Here is a 17640-nt window from a genome sequence, read left to right on the forward strand (position 1 = left end):
AGTTTATTAAAGACTGATTTAAGGCTTGTGCCTTATCTTCCACTCAGTCTTTGCACACCGGAAGTTGGGGAAATTGAAGGTTTCCGTTTCAACTCTGATCCTTATAGTTAAAAAGGAGGGTCGCGGTGGCTCAGTGGTAGAGCAATCACCTGTGGTGCATGGGATCCTTGGTTCGATCACAGCTCGCGTCAAGTGAGCTTCGTGGTGGACCCCACTTTCTTCATTCCACCATTTCATTCATTTCTCATCATCACCGTCTCCTTTAGCCCAGACGGCATAACCATGGGACGTAAAACTTAAAGATTTCATTTCATTTTTTTAAAAAAAGACGGTAATAGATATCGAGAAGCAGATTTTTGAAATTAATTCAGTACCGCAAGAATAGGTTTCATTTTCAACCTTATTTCTGTGTTGTAATCAAAATTGCCAGAAATCAACTACTACTTCCAGTTCTAATATTGATTCCCGTAGAGTGAAAGTGGTAATAGATGACGAAAAACTGCTTATGGATTCCGAATACCAAGTATATATTTCATATAATCCTTATTTCTCCAGTAAGGCCGAAAGTAGTAAGAACTAGTAGAACTGTTGGTTTGATTCGTACATAGTAGTAATTATAAGAGATGGCGAGAAACTATTTTTGATGTGTATTCAGAGTCAGATTAATAAGTTCTCTCTCTCATGTTATCCGTCTATTGCAAATAGAAGTTACAGATTTACTCCTTCGGGTTTCAATATGGAATTCGCATAGTTTGCAAGTCTACCGTAGTTTCAACTCACGTGCTAATAGAAAGTCTAATTCTGTATTTCTAGTTTATTCCCCATAAACTAACTAACTCTCTCTCTCTCTCTCATATATATATATATATATATATATATATATATATATATATATATATATATATATGACCGGATTTAGGGGGTGCACTCCCCCTTCGTAGTAAATATACACTATCTAAAATGAAAAGCTAGCACTGAAAATAACAACATTTTACGAAACTTTCTGCCATCATGTTTCCCTTTGGAGTATAAAAGAAAGCGGAGCTTTGCAAAAGCAATATTTTAAGTCGATTTTCTGAAGGTTAAAGGAAGGGAGGATTCATCAAGCAAAATTATATAACATTCGTCAAGTAGAAAAAAGAAATCAGAAGCCAGGAGGAGTGAAAAAAAAATGTTTCCTGCATATCACTTGCGATCCTCTTTAAAATAACCCCCCCCCCCTTCCCCGTTCTATGTATCAGCGTTGGCAGGGTAAAAAATATTGTCACATATCATTTTGAAGAGTTTCACTGTGATTGGTTATTTTGGTAGTTATTGCCGCACCCCCCTTAAAAAATCCTGGATCCGACCCTATATATATATATATATATACAGGGCGCGGAAAAAGTCCCGGAACGGTCCAATTTCTCGCAAAATACAAAGATCAACAAAACAAGGAAAAACACGTCAAATAGTTTTGAAGAAGCTAGCCCACCCCCTTCATGATACGGGGGTAACTTTAAAATTTTAAATGGGAACTCCCATTTTTTAATTACTTATTTGGGTTCTCCAGTATAAAGAAAAAGCACAGTGATTTGGCCCAGAATTGAAAACAGTGCCTTCATGAATAGCGCTTGAATCGACATACAAAAAAGGAGGGATAGCAAAACGTTATGAAAATGCGAATTCTTAGTCCTGTGCTCTGTGGCCATACGGTTAGCGTACTGGACTGCGAAGTTAGATGTCCTGAGTTCGATTCCCGCACAGAGTTTATGTGTATTTTTCGCACCCAAACAATGAATTCATACATTTTAACTTCGATAAAAATAATGTATCTGTCCATAAATTAACTTGCAAAAAATACAAATTGCCTGAAAAATTGTTTGTTTTAGTTGTGAATAACCCTAGGAACTCCAATTCTAATAACCCTATTACTAAAAACCACTTAATAAAGCTATTTTGCAAAACAACTTGAATAAATTACTAATTGGAGTTCAAACATATGGACTTATTATTCGGGGAAATAATAAAAGAAAAAATATTCCGTTGAGCGGGGATCGAACTCAGAACCTCTAGCTCCGTAATCCAGTACGCTAACCGTATAGCCATAGAGCACAGGACTGATAATTTGCATTTTCATAACGTTTTAGTGCCCCGTTTTTGGGGATAGGGGGTTGCGTTTGGTATCATTAGATAGCCTTTTTAAAACTATGTATTTAACACGTGTTTTTATTTGTTTTACTGATCTATATATTTCGCGAGATATTGGACCGTTCCGGGAACTTTAGTGCACTATATATATATATATATATATATATATATATATATATATATATATATATATATAATAGTATAATACACTTCCGTTCTTCGCACGGGGAGAATAGGTTTATAGGAAATATTTGAATCCACTTACCCTTAGGTAATAAAAATGTAGATCTCTAATTTTGGCATAAATATTGAAATACTCTACCTTCACAGAATACGCCTTTAATCAAATCTATATGAATAAAATAACAGCTTGAAATGGTTACCATCTATCTTCCAAAAGTTATTTCAAAGGGATCAGATGTTTTCCCACGAAGAAAACTATGAATTAGACACAAATGTAAGTCATTTTTGACATTTTATTCATCTACCTCCCTTTCTCTGCCGATGGGGATGAACTTGGACTTAAACGACATTGGAAACGTCATCGTTCATTTCAGCCATCCCGAAAACTACGGATTGCAAATTAATATGTCGTGCATTATTTTTACGTGTTACTCCTTCCAACTTCCACACATTGAGACATGTCATTCCCACAGTATTTTTTTTTCCAGATTAAACATAATTTGTCTACCATGTTCTGTTAAAAGTGCTCTAGCGTTTCGGAGTTAGGGTGAAATATACATGCACATTCATAAACATACATTCAAATATATAATATATGAGCAACGCCTTTGGCGTTACCTCTGCATATTCCCAATACAGCTGACATGCTCGTTTATCCTTAAACTTGGGATTAAATGTCATCGCGATTGCAAAATTAATAGTTTAACTAACCCAAACTGTGGATTGGAGGCTAATATCAGCCATTTAGAGACATTTTATTTTTCCAGCTTGTCACCTCATGCCGATGAAGGATTGATTTGCAATTTCGCGCTATTGGGATCATAATTATTAATCTCAGCGACATCGAGAACTATGGATTCGACGTTAATATCTGTCGTTTTCGATTATTTTTACATGTCAACCCCTTTTGCACCGCCCTAGGAGTGCTAATGGGGGTTAAAATCGTAGACTTAAATTACCTATATAATGAAAAGAATTTCAGATGTAGTATTCAAACACCGCACGCTGACAGTTTTTCTTATTTGGGAAGATAGATTGATACTGTCATATATGACTTTTTTGTTTTGTTTTGTTTAGGATCCTCCAAAGGCTTCTCTCTACACGCAGCTGAACAAGGAATCCCAGCCGGAATCTGTGGTGAAATTATCGAAAGACACGTCTTCCAGCAGCTTGGTCAGTGAGAAACAAATCACAAAGCCTCGCAAGACGCGACATCGTCGCACTGGGAGTATTGGAGGTTCCGGAAGTTACACTTATCTTGCTTCACCGAAAGCAAGTCCCAACAGAGAGAGGAAGGTAAGAAAGAAAATTTGTATTTGTCAGATATATATCAAGTTAAAATGAAACGTGACCAAATTTCAGGAGGCATAACACAGTAAATCATTGGTATAACACTTGTGCGCTTATTTTTAGTCCGATAGGTGTCTGGTTTGATCTAATCTTAGGGCATGTATGTTTGTCGTGCATCAACCTTTACGTTTGCAAAATAATTCATCTTTCTAGATTTTCTTGAAAACTACGTATGCGGTTATTATATATTTCTCATTATGGGCACTTTTTTCCATTAAACCTTAATAATCTACACTTTTCAGTCATAACCAAATGAATTCATATATCAAATATGGAAAATAAAACCTGGTAGCTGTGATCAGGAATTAGTACTTGCATGATCGTCAATTAGAGATCGCAACTTTAAAATATATAGATGGTGTTATACACTGCTGTTTATGAAAATTACAATACTGAGAAGGAATGATGGGATTGCGTTAAAACTTACAGAATATGACGTACAAATAACAACTTCAGTTTGATAATGCATGGTTACGCGGAAATACTTAGGAACAAACCATGCTTTGACAAGATCCTGAGACGAATATTCGGACCCAAGAGAGACGGGAATGGAGGTTGGCGGAAACTTCATAACGAGGAACTACACAATTTATACCGTTTACCGAACATTGATAGGGTCATCAAGTCTAGGAGGCTTAGATGGGCAGATCATGTAGCGAAGAAAGTGGAAACGCTTTCAAAGTTTTAACTGAAAATCCAATCGGAAAACGACCATTAGGAAGACCAAGGCGTAGATGCGAGACAACATTAAGATGGATCTAGCAGAAATCGGAATACAAAGTAGAAACTGGATCCAGGTGGCTAAAGACAAATCGATGGAGAGTCTGTGAACCTGCATTTTACCTCCAGGTTCCATACACCATGAAACACTTATTTTTCTTGCTGTACCTAAATATTTGCTTCTTGTAATATTACTTACGCTCAACCTATATATGAACGTTACTCAACACTTATTTTAGGATTCAGAATTTCATCACGCTTATTCAGTAATAATTGTAGTCCAAGAACATAAGTAATTTTACTGTTTATTCTTTTTGTAAAATCAAGGAAGAGTTTATATATCCGAACTTTCTTTCTCTGGAGATCCAGTTGAAACCTTCAGTTTAATATTTGGTCAGTTTAATTTGTTGAAAGATGTGCTCTTTAGGCCTCTGAATATAATTATATATGAACAAACAGACTGATGGACATCCAAAATACACTTTTCAGCATGTAGAGATAACATGTTACTCTGTTAAAATATGACGAACTTATTTTTCCCCATAATTACAAGGCTGTCTTCATTCATATCATCTCTTGAATTAAAAAAAAAAAAAAAAAAAAAAAAAAAAAAAAAACCATTAAGGACGATTCATTATATTGGGAGGTGAAGAAGTATCGAATATATTTCTTTGAGTTGTCCACCTTGTAAGCGTTTCCATTTTTTTATAGCTCGATGTTTTAGATTTACAAATGACACTTAAAAAAGTTCAAGAATTATTTTAAATAATAATAATAATAATAATATGCACGTATAGATAATATTGATTAACCCAACTTATGAAAGATAGTAAAATTAGAAATGTAAATAATAGTGTAGAATTTTTTCTAGATTGAATCCTTACAGAAAAGCACTTCGGGTAGCGGTTCGCGAATTGATAACTTTTTGTTCTTAATCTAATGAAAGTTTTGATACTAAGTTCATGACTATTCAATAGAATAATTGAATAAAAGCTACAAATAAAATGATGTTTGGCTAAATAATTATTATTTTTTTTGATCAGAGTACGCATTTCTTTATTAAAAATTTTTAATAAAGAAATGCATACTTTGGTCAGAAAAATAATTATTTAAATAGTAATTCCAGAGTGAACATGGAGGAAGTTAGATGTTTGGCTGTGGGTATTATTGGATTTCCCTCGCTTTCTCATTCCACCAGTTCTTTTATCTTCGTTTACTTGCATTCAGTATCGTCTGCATTAGCTTGAAAATCATAATCCCAATTTTGTTTCTTTCATTTTCTTTTCTTTCTGTTTGTATGCGTGGCTCCGAATTGATTCCGACAGAAGGTACTTGCCTCGGATACAAATCCGAGCAGTGGTTTTGGATCCCATTGTAAGCAATAGGGTCCGTTTCATCTAGCTGAAAAAGAAGGTAAAACTCGACCAACATTTTGGGATGGGGGCACGGTGGCTCAATGGTGGAGCGTTCACCCTTAGTGCGATGAGTCCCTGGTTCGATGCCCGGCCACGCAAGTTTGTGGTGGACAACATCGTGTTCATGGGTTTTCTCTTGCTTTTTCACTTTCCTCACACATCTTCATTCTACCTATTAATTTCATAATCATTCACTTTCATAAATTATCCCTCTCCTGTAACACAAAGGGCCTAAACGTGGGACATAAAACTGGAAGTTTCATTTTTCAACCAACACTTTCTTTTCAATTGTAGAATCAAATGTCGGAAATTCATTTTATTCGAGGAACTCACTTGTAGAAATTAATTCTGATTTACTGTTCGCTGTCATTCCTGATCACCTAGTATAATTGAGCCTCCAGACTATTTTCCATTTTCAGTTCACAGTGTAGCAAAGAGCTGAAAGTAATCTCGTAAAGCTATTGTTAGCATTTGCTTTTAAAAGGATTTTTCGAACCCTTTCATTTTGGAAGCTCTTGTAAGACAAGAACTTATGTTCTGAGAAGTGAAGCTCTATATGAAATTCAAATTATGAAATTATCAGTGTAACACCATTGTAGTGTGAAGGCCACTAGTGACAAATAACAATGTATTATGATGAAAGAAAAAAAAATTGTGATATTATGCGGGGTAGGAGGAAACCGAAGAATTTCGAGCAAAACAACAAATACGAAGTTGGGCAATTGAAATTCGCATTACTTGGTTCGGGCCAGGAAAATTTATGCCACTGAGCCACCTTGAGGCCTACAAACAAATGCCGAGGTAATCGTTGGAAATCAATGAAGTGGGGGTAAGCAACAAAAGGCAAAGTAAATAAAATAAGAATGTTATAATCACTAATTATCGCATAAACAGTAGCTAACAATTTTCTAAATATTGTTGTGCAGAGTTAGGAAAACTTAAGAAATTCATATTACAAATAATATCAGTTTATTTATTTATTTATTTATTCACATTTTTGAAGTCTGATTAATTTCCTTTTCTAATGATTCACAATCTTGCGCAACAACGGTAAAAATATAATATATAAATATATGGTCTTAGGTCTCTGACTGGCACGGTAAGAAACATAAACACTATTAACTGACTCAGTTTAAAAACAAAATAGTTTCTTTACGCCAAACGATAAGGGATTACGTCATTTAAAAAATATTGTGGGATCTGCAGGGCATAAAGCTGTGTTTGTTTTCTAAAGAAGTGTTAATTCTTTAACGGTGAATCATAGTTGAACGTGCAGCGTGATTGTTGTGGTAACCGACTGAGCGCAACGGTGCTTCCTTAGCTTGGAAGTTTCACAGGTTGCTGCAAGCAGCGTTGCCAGTCGCATAAAATTGTAATACATTTGTGATAATTTGAACGTAACTTTATGAGATAATAAAATACAAATATACTAATATGTTATCCTTCAATAATAATAATAATAATAATTATAATATAATAATATAATGTAAATGAACCTAAATATGCAGTGAATTATAAACTGTGTGTGTTTCTGTAACATAGAGTAAATTCGATTAAACGGCAAGTTTAGTGTTTAATCAGTTCTTTAAAACCAATTATAGGAACGAATGCGATTAATATAGAGGAAGTTAATTAATTTATTCAAATAGCTAGGCGTTGTGGCAACAAATAAGAACGAAGATAGCAGAAAATAAAGTCTGATAAAGATCACGCTAAGTTTACCTTTATGAATGAATGAACGAAATGAAATCTTTGAGTTTAACGTCCCACGATTATTCCTTTAGACTAAGGAAGACGATGATTAAGGCAAGTGAAAGATAATGGAAGAATTGGTGAAATGAGAAAGTAGGAGAAAACGGGAGCACGTCGAGAAAACTAACCAATACGGTCTTATCCACGACAAACTAACTTGGCCGGAGATCAAACCAGGGACCCCAGCACTAGAAATAAGCGCTCTACCATTGAGACCCCCTGCGTTTATAATAAGAATTAAGAACATCTAAATATTTTTGTCTAGATGTTTATGTAACCCCTAACTCTTAGATGTTTTGAGGGTTGTATAATAGCGTTGCGCGAAATGTACACTCATGTCCAAAATGATTGTCGCATATCTATAATTGTCTTCTTGTAAGAATATAATTTAATAATGATTTTTAAGGGTACTTTTAATACTGATACTATGTGTATAATCGGGAAATGTACGTATATTTGTGGTAAATTTCATACGAAAAGAATTATAAATACAAAAATTAGAATGAGTAAAACAAAATGTTGCTAAATGGACACGAAAGTTTAATTTTCATTTTACTGTTCTTATTTACTGCTCTTTTGATACGAAATTTTCCACATACTAACATTGTAAGAAACAGTAGCGTAGCCAGGATGTGTGTTTGGGGGGAGGGGGCAAGTGCTGTTATAGGTACACATAGAAAAATTACAAACAAAAAAATATATAAACATAAAAATATATAAAAAATTACAAACATCAAAGTACCAAAGTACATTGTCGGCACTCTTTGGGGGGGGCGGCCCCTCTGGGCCCCCCCTTCCCTACGCCACTGATAAGAAATACCGGGCGAATTCGTTATCAAATTATATTCCTAGAACAACATATTTATAGACATGCGACAATAATTTTGGACATTAGTGTACATTTATAAGCGAATGGGATATACATAACCATCGTTGAAATCACCGTTACACGTGAAAATATTACAGGATTAACACCATTAACGCACTCGGTCCAGACGATTGCTCCAGCAATCTATTGCATACATAAAAATTCTCTTTCGTTCAAGCTATCATGCGGAGTAACGTACATACGTATGTACTAACATTACAATCTTAAAAGACCCACTAGGATGATTCTAATAAATAACACAAGAGCCGGTCAGCAGTTATCGTACAATCGGTTGTAATATTTTGTGTGTTAGCACTAGAGCCATGAAGCTTCGTGTGTGATCCTGTAGATTAGTGGTTCTCAAACTTTCCGATAACGTGGACCCCTTGTGCATTCGGAAAGTGATCCGCAGACCCCCTTGCAATGCTATCTGAAATTGCACGTGGTATTAAAAACTATACTGATTAGAATTACCACTAAGAAAAAGATCAAGAAAAATATTGCAATAAGTAATTTATTCTAAAGATACATGATTGTTTCCTAGTGAACGAAATTTCAATTGAAAATACAGTAACTTTCAAGACTGAAAACCAATGTTTATTTGTAGAAAAGGAAATTCAATTGATAAACAATGCTCTCAAATGTGGGATCACTAATATGAGGAATGAAATTCTTTCTGTTTTTCCATAATTGCACTGAAATACGGAATAAGTTTTGTTACCATTAATCTTAGGTCCGATTCCACATTAAGACTATTTCGCTTTCAGCATTTAATACTGCAAAGAGCAGAAGTAAGTGGTAGGGAAATGCATCAAATGTTGCAATGTCTTTTGAGACAACTCTTTATACTCACAGGGCAGAAATTTAGTAAAGTAGGAAAACATTTAAATTTACAAACGTAAGTATAATTTCTAATTGCTTTCTTTTTAGTAACTGAAAAGAATAATTTTTGCATAGCAACTGTGAGTTCCACTTTATTATAACACATTTCAATTTTTAAGCGTCGCGGACCCCCTGGCTACGTCCCACGGACCCCAGGGGTCCGCGTACCCCACTTTGCGAACCACTGCTGTAGATTAATCACTATGTCATTCAATATTATCGCATTTATGCCAGTGGGCTTTTCATGTTTTGTATGAATGTTGGTAAAATGGAAGGTAAAATTACTACTACATTTTGTCACAGATACTGAAACACCTTTGTTACTTCTAAGGTATCTCCCGCACAGATTAGTCTTCCAAACATCCGAACAAAAAGAAGTTAGGTGGTATCAGATCCGGGCTGTAGGGGATTGTGTGCCACCTGTATCCGTCCCATTTGTCACATGGGCATAAGAAGTGTTGTGTTCTCACATGTCCTAACCCTGCAGCTCCAGTGTCTAGGTCTTCAATGCACCAGATTTTTCCATTAACATACAAAACAGTGCCATGGGCAATTGTTCCATGTTCCAGAGTGCCAGTGAAGACTATACTATTTTGTTTGCATATTATTTCCATCGGTTTGTAGTGTATGCTAAAAGTCATCACTTTAAAATTATTTTTGCAGATTGTTGCGGTCCTTTACATTATTTTCAAACAGTAACAGCAATTTGCTGTGAATTGATGTGGCTCAGTTGGTAGCAGATTAGTACAGAAGTTTGAGCACTAACTGTTAACAAATTAAGGTGGTACTTTTATAATCCGTTATGAATTACCTAAAAAGAAAGACTGAGTCATTGTGAAGAAGTATTTAAGCTCTTAAAAACAAAGTTCAATGCTTTTTAAGCAAATACACAAACATACTTATTGACTAACAGTTTAGATTAATAGTGGGTAAAAATCCGTGCAAAATCTTGTATAGGGTGATTATAAACGATTCATTCGGTTTTAAAGTGAAACAGGTTGAAAACTATTAATACAATACGTTTGTGCTGATGATGAAACCAAAGAACCTATTTGATAGTTTAATTTCTCACATTCGTATTCTTGGGTCGTGGCAACAGGTGGCACCACAGGCTTAGCTTCCAAAATGGCGTATATGCAGCAGAAAGGATTCCATGTTTTGGAATATGAGAAGTGTTTTTCCGTTGTCACTATACAACGTGGATTTCGTATACAGTTTTCAACTGCAAGGCCAGGTCCCCAAAACTCTGTTGGGCATTGACAGTTTAGGACACTACGTGCTTGTGTAAAGGTCAAAGCATAGGACGAAGAACTTCCACACCATTTATTGGGTTGTTGTGACATCCGAGATCTTCTGATCTGACATTTTGTATCTTTTTTCTTTCTTTGGGGTATGTAAGAGAGACAGTGTATGTGCCTCCACTACCAACAATTTTGGATGAGCTTCAGGACTACATTACAGCTCCATTAGTAGGAATGTGCTAGAACCATATGGGGCGAACTAGACTACCGCATAGATGTGTGTCGAAAGGAAGCTATCGAACACTTCTAGTAGTATGTATGAAACTTGAACAGTTTCTGTATATTTTCATGTATCATTCGTTATAGCCTGATGGCAAGAGACTTGACGGAATGTCTTTGGTGCTTTGGAAACGAAGGAAGGCTTTAATATAGGATTTCACTTGTGCCGATACCCTAGCCCCCTCTAATCTTCCTTCTTCTTCCACAAAAGCTGGGACGGTTGCAACACGCAGAGAATCAGAAAAGAGACGAAAAGATAACCATTTCTTGAACAAATACCACTTCACCATCGTAACTTGTGGCTCTTGGGGTCATGAAGGTCTAAACTTCATGAAAGAAGTTGGACAACTCATAACTCTCAACACAGGCGACACCCGAGCTTCATTTTATCTTATACAAAGACTAAGTATGGCTGTGTAAAGGGGGAATGTAGCAGGGATACTAGGAATGCTCCCCTGGGAAAAACTTTGGACGAAATCTTCCTACTGTACAGAGTATTTCGCCAACAACATTGATTATCAACAGTATTTACCTTACTGGGAAACGCAAAAGTCGTAGCAAAATGTTCCTAAAGGCGCTTTTGATTTGGGCGATACAGTTAGCTGGCAACTTATTTTGGAATGCAATCAATCTTACACGTCAACTACCAGTAAACAAGAGGATGAACTTATTCATTACAATGTACCATTGGATCTCGAGTCAATGAATAGCCATATTACTGAGCGATTACAATCCCTGGGGTGCTGTGGAAAGTTCAAGATGGCTAGCTATGGAAGGTTTAGAGTAGTCGGATGTAAGTAGTGATGGTTCCAAGTGATATTTATGAACTTTAAAAAGTTAATATTGTTAACTTTCTATAATGTTTAATCATTATAAAGCTTGTACATTTATTTTTCTACGCAGTCTTCATTACGATCGATTCACTTTTGTTAAAAAAAAAAAAAAAAAAAAAAAACCTAATTATATTACACGTATGTGTTTCACATTTTTTTTTTTAACACAGCCCTTTCGAACCCGATGAATAATTTTGTAATTACCCTGTACTTCTTTTTAAAACTATAAAGAAAGAAAGAAAATGAAAATATATAAAATAAATTCTGCTTGTTCTGTATGGTAGGAAAGCTAATAAATTCGCAAGAAAAAATAGTATTGGTAATTTCAAAAACAGAGTTTTGGGATAAACCAAGGAGATGGGGAATTAATTTAAAGCTACACGTTAAGGAGGCGAGTAAATTACAAATCTCACTAGATTGGATTGTTGTAAAATAAAATTAAAACATAAAGAGTAAAATTGGATTGTTTACAGTACTATCATAATGCAAATAATATGAGAAACACTAGCGAAAAATTGTCAGTGCAGCAAACAACTGGTCAGTTTAAGCCGTAGATCTAAATTATTTATGCATATATTCGATAACTAAGTATTTAATTCTATTATAAACAACGTCTTAATGATAAATTACGAAAGATAATAAGTTGTTTGGTATGTTGTAACAAAAAGCCTTTGAACTAGATGAAAGACAATGAAGTGTATTTGTATGAAATTGTGCATTGTTGAGCAACGAAAATTGTTGAGAAAGAGGGAGATGGATTTGTCATTTACCTGTATTTATAGAATTACTTTTCTAGATCATTCTTCGAAGTAAAAATAAAATCAGTTGAATTATTTAAACCAGGCTTTATAAGCGAATATTTTATGAACAAATTTGAATTGGCATGGGACCAAAGTTTGCCAATGAAAAACAATTCATCTCAGATATGCAAAGTTCCATATTTCATCAGGAGATGTATACTGTGTGGCTTATAGACCATTTCCTTGTGCCGTTTTGGAATAATTTCATTAGTACCCACATTGCCATTATTAAGTTCCATTTTTGTAATAAATTATATTTTATCTCTCGAAACACACAAGTCTCTCAGATCTCACCGTATAATATTAAAACGAAAACTTTCGTTGCAAGATTTTTTCTTTCTCGTACGATTATGCGAGCTTAAATGTCTGGCAATCCTGCTGATGTTTGCGAGAAAATGTTTCCATTCTTCGCCACCGTAGCAGCACTGTTCTTGAGTAATAACTCTTGTTCGTGTTGAAACTAAGTGGGCGCGTAGTTCGTTGTGAACCTAAGCGGGCGCACGTATTGCTGTGGAAGGAGCAGTAGTATTGTGGTGGTGCTACAGGCTTCTAAACGTGAGATTTGTTTCAGTTTAATTTCAGGCAAGTACTAAGAACATTTAGAGTTTTAGTTCATTAAATTTCTCGCTCTGTTAAAAGAAAAAGAATATATGGGTTTGTTGTCATATAAATTATTTTTTTAGCGAATCTGTGGTTTGAAAACAGAAGTTGAAAATTGGTGCACAAGTAGGCATGAATGTGATGTGAAAAATAATTTTATTTATTTAAAATATTATTTAGTAGATACATCACATTTACGTCAGTGTGGAAAACATCTTGTAAAACAAGTTTAGGCAAGTTTATTAATATTTTAAAAATTTGTCTTTATGGCTTTCTCGTGTGAACTACCGGCCTTAAGTTTTTTGTACATTAACGAACATAATTGTTATCTATTAGAAAATTTTATATAGAAAATTGTAAGTATTTTACGCAGTATTTCTGTGCGTTTTCAAATGATAACAAAGGATATGAAAGTGAAAACTCGAGTACAAGTAGTCAGTTACGAGCTTTTTGGTGTTTTCTTTCCCTAGTATTTAGGGATAGCTAAAGTGTTTCTGAAATAGTGTAGTGAGAACACATTTCAAACTATGACCTACACGTAGAGATGCAAGGGCTCGGAAAAAAACCGGCTTTTTTGGAAAAAAAAAACTCGGTTTTTCTGCTTCGCTTTTTTGCTTGGGAAATTTTGGGCTTTTTTCAAAATACTGCTTTAAATTGGTAAAACAGACTTTGTTTCGCTTCTCTATAACACAAAAAATCATTTAATTAGTGGTTGATGCTGATAATAATATAAAACATCGAAAATAAACTATGAATTTCGAAAAGATATTTCAAACAATTTTTCTTCAACGTATTTACATTATGAATTCCACAGGATTAACCACTGTATATAATAAGAATTTTTTAACCTCCTATATACAAAAGTAAGCAGAGTTGGCAAGAACCATGGTTGTTTTTGAAAATGCCAAAAACCCGTTTTTTGGGGGATGTTTAAACCAGGCTTTTTTGGTTTAAACTACGCTTTTTTGATTTAGATTTTTTGCTTTGTGTATTTATATTACATATTCACAGAAATAAGTTTGTTTCGCCTTGGTGTTATTATGCAACAGCGGGGTTATGCCGGAAGAACTCCCATAAGCTTAAAGAAGTCCGGTCAGTAAATTTCTTAAATTGAGAATCTCCCGCCCTAGCCATTGGGAAAATCCCGTCATTACTTGAAATGTAAGACAATAACGGGAAAATCCTGTTATTGCTTTGCATGTAAAATTTAAAGGTCAACGTATCATAATCAGTACGTTAAAACTGAGGTATTAAATTACAAATTTAGTACGTAGATATCATTGAAAGTCCAATCCAAGCTAGTGTTGGAAGCTACGTAGGCAATCGATAAATTTTGCCAATTTCTATCAATATATTTAAGCAATCTTAGCTTCTTTATAAAACAACAGGCATTTAGGCATGCAGGAATATACAATTTGGTTTGTTTCGTATGTTTAGACTTAACATCCTTACGAAATACCGAGGTTATCAAGGAGAAGACTTTCGCTTAAAGTGACATCCGAACCGCTACTTGGTTTACGCATGAAAGAAAGGTTGTGGTTCGACCGAGAATTGAACATGGACACCTTGATTAAAAGGTGAAAGGGAAATAAAACTATTGCAGGTGGTTTGATATCTGGAAACGTCACCATGAAGTTCACACGATTCGCATTTTTCATTCTTTTTATTTTTTTGGTTTAAACCAGTTATTAAAAAAAAAGTTGGTGTAAACCAGCCAACCCTAAAAGTAAACATTTCTTTTAAAAGAATACACAAATAACTAGCAAAATAGCATGTAGTACTTTTACTTCAAAATATTCCATACCCTCTTTTTGAAACAAAATAAAATTAAAATAAAACATAAGAGAAATACTTAGATTTATATGATACACTTAAAGGCTCCACATCTAGAGCTTTTGGTTCTGTATATTCTTGAAATTCTACAGTTAAGTCTTATAGAACCACTATCACAGTTTTCCCAATCCTCAAGTTTTCTGAATTTTTAACAAGAGGGATTCAACATATCATTACGGAACTCTCCCCCCCCCCCAAAAAAAAAGGACTACGGAATATATTTAAATTAAGCTAAATACAACTGCATAACAAAGATGACTGAGTGATTATCTTTTGCGCTTCTATCGGGAAGTCCGGGATTCAACCAGCATTCGACCATTCTGACAAAGCTTTTCTTCATTCCATCTGTGAATGTAGAAATAGTGCGTGTACTGTGAGTTGGCCGACTTCCTTTCTTATTGTTCTTAAATCGTTATTATTACTAATTACCAGCAGTGACGGTTTTGCGAAGGTTAGGGGCAGGGACGTGTAGTGCATATTACCGCTGTTACCGGCGGTAACGGTAAAAATATGAGAGTTTTCGTTGTTTTAATATGTCTAAATTTCATCATCAACATGGGAAGATGTTTACATATTTTCCTTTCCTTTTTAAGTTCGGACGGCCTATGCCGCATTTACACTGCCAGCGCCAAATAGGAACATATTCTTGTTGATACCATAGATTTCAGAGGTAACGCGAACCCCGATAGCGGTCATTCACTTCAGAAGCACCTTTTAGCGTGCCAGCCAGGGCCAGAAGCATCCTGCGCGCTCGTATTTTCGGAATGGCCCTTATGTTACCGTTCGGCTGAGTGGAACAGGAAAAAATAGGAACGTTCCCTGTCAAAACAAGGAGAATCTAGAATATCATCAGCATGTTTATTCTACTCGCTCTCCCTCGCTATAGAGGATCGAGCTGGCAGTGTGATTCAACTATACTGTTTCGTTTGCTTCCTAATCCAAGTATGGAAATTTGGCTGTAATTTCCGTATTCGTAAAGTTATTTCATTGTCTTAACAGTATACAATTTCATAGTAATGATAATTAGAGAGAAGTAGAGACGTTTCCCGCCGCTCCTTCTAATTCGTATATTTATTATTATTTAAGATTTATGCTCATTAAGTTGCAAATATTTTGTTTTTAATTTAGTATAGAATACCTACTTTCGACTCAGCAAATTTCCAGCCCTAGCCTCTAGCCTACTAGTTCAATTTGCACTTTGATGTGTTGAAAAAGAACTGTGCAATCGTCTTCACTATACCGTAGTTTGACTGTCCCGCATTGTGTTTGACAGTCTGACTAGTTTTCAATACGGAAAACTTGTTGCTCAAACATACGATGGAGCTTCGGTTATGGTTGGTGAGGTAGGAAGCAGCAGCCTCTTGTTAAACAAAGATATACAGAAGTGTATTTTTTTCATTGTCATGCCCATAGGCTTCATTTAGTGTTAGGAAAGTCCGTTGACTGTACAAAACGGTGTAAGTCTTTTTCTAAAACCATGTCGTGACTTGCTTCTTTATTCTCGAAGTCTTCAAAAAAAACAAATGCTTTGGACTATGTAGTCACAGGCCCGTATCTAGGGGGGTTTAGGGGGGCCAAGTCCCTCTAAATTTTTCTGTCTCCCTAAGATTTGCAAATGAACTATAATATGGTGATGAAATATAATAAGGTTGGATCTGTCCCCCTTAACTTCAGCCGCCTCCCTACATTTTTGGGCTGGCTACCGGCCTGTGTGGTCACGAAAAATATCCCAACAGCCTCAAACACAAGGTGGAACTATAGAAGTAGGATAAATTATGTGCTGTATAGCTTTAAACATGAACTGTTAGGACTCTTTAAATCCATGACGAAAATATCGACGAATGAGATTCTCAAACCACAGTTCGTGCAGCAAAATTCTACCAAACCCTTCAAAATTTTGATTTCAATTTTTTACTTGAACTGTTTTATGTTATAGGATCAAGATAAGAAATCTTTTTCACTATCTTACAGAAGGAAATTCGTGATGTAAGTTTTTGCAGAAAAAATAAGTGACTTTGAAGAATATCAAAGTTCACTGAGAGACGGCTTCGATTATGTTTAGTAAAAATGGAAGAACCTGAAAAGCCACACTTTTCAAAAGATCAAAGTAAATGAAGTGGGATGACTCCCCCCTGAAAAATCATTGCCAATGCTTATGATTGATACGCTAAAAGGAAAAAAGGACTAGATTTTCTGATATTGAAAAACTAGAGATACTTGTTAAAACAACAACCGGTAACAGCTGTGGAAGTGTCACGCCACGCCACTGGTTAGGGGGGTGGTCTTTCGGACTGAAACCCGTTCCCCAAAGTTACGGAATGTCTACGGAACAAACGAAATATCTATTATTTATGCCTTTACTCATAAATTTTAAGCTCCCGTCAAATAAAAATTACGAATGTTTAGAAAAACTAAACATTAGTAAGAAAAACCCTTCCCTTTTCTAAATCCGCCACTGATTCTCAGTATAAAATGATTTTTAAAATTGTATCCGGAAGATTATTGCTAAACATATAAACGAAACGAAATGTTAGTTATGCCTGTACTCATAAACTTCAAGCATCTCCCAAATAAAATTAGGACTTTTTAGGAAAAGAAACAATCAGAAAAAACCCCTCCTAAAGTACTTTTCTAAATCCGCTACTGATTATTTGTATAAATTGGTATTCAAGGTTGTGTCCGGAAAATTATTGCTAAGTCACTTCACAGCTACAATATAACAGAAATGTGGAAGTACGGTTTGATGGATATATT

At 35.1% G+C, this 17640-nt stretch overlaps 1 protein-coding gene across 4 annotated transcripts in view; it reads left to right on the forward strand.

Annotated features, from left to right (window-relative positions):
• wnd (Mitogen-activated protein kinase kinase kinase 13 wallenda) overlaps window positions 1–17640 on the forward strand; it is a 328345-nt gene that overhangs the window by 285715 nt on the left and 24990 nt on the right. For all 4 annotated transcript variants that reach the window (XM_081743652.1, XM_081743650.1, XM_081743651.1 and 1 more), the window contains one exon: window positions 3391–3609. In XM_081743652.1, coding sequence (XP_081599778.1) covers window positions 3391–3609 — 219 coding nt within the window. The remainder of the gene's footprint in view (window positions 1–3390; window positions 3610–17640) is intronic.

The sequence above is a fragment of the Thermobia domestica genome, chromosome 17, assembly GCF_964235325.1.
Source record: "Thermobia domestica chromosome 17, izTheDome1.hap1.1, whole genome shotgun sequence".
In the NCBI taxonomy this organism is placed as follows: domain Eukaryota; kingdom Metazoa; phylum Arthropoda; class Insecta; order Zygentoma; family Lepismatidae; genus Thermobia; species Thermobia domestica.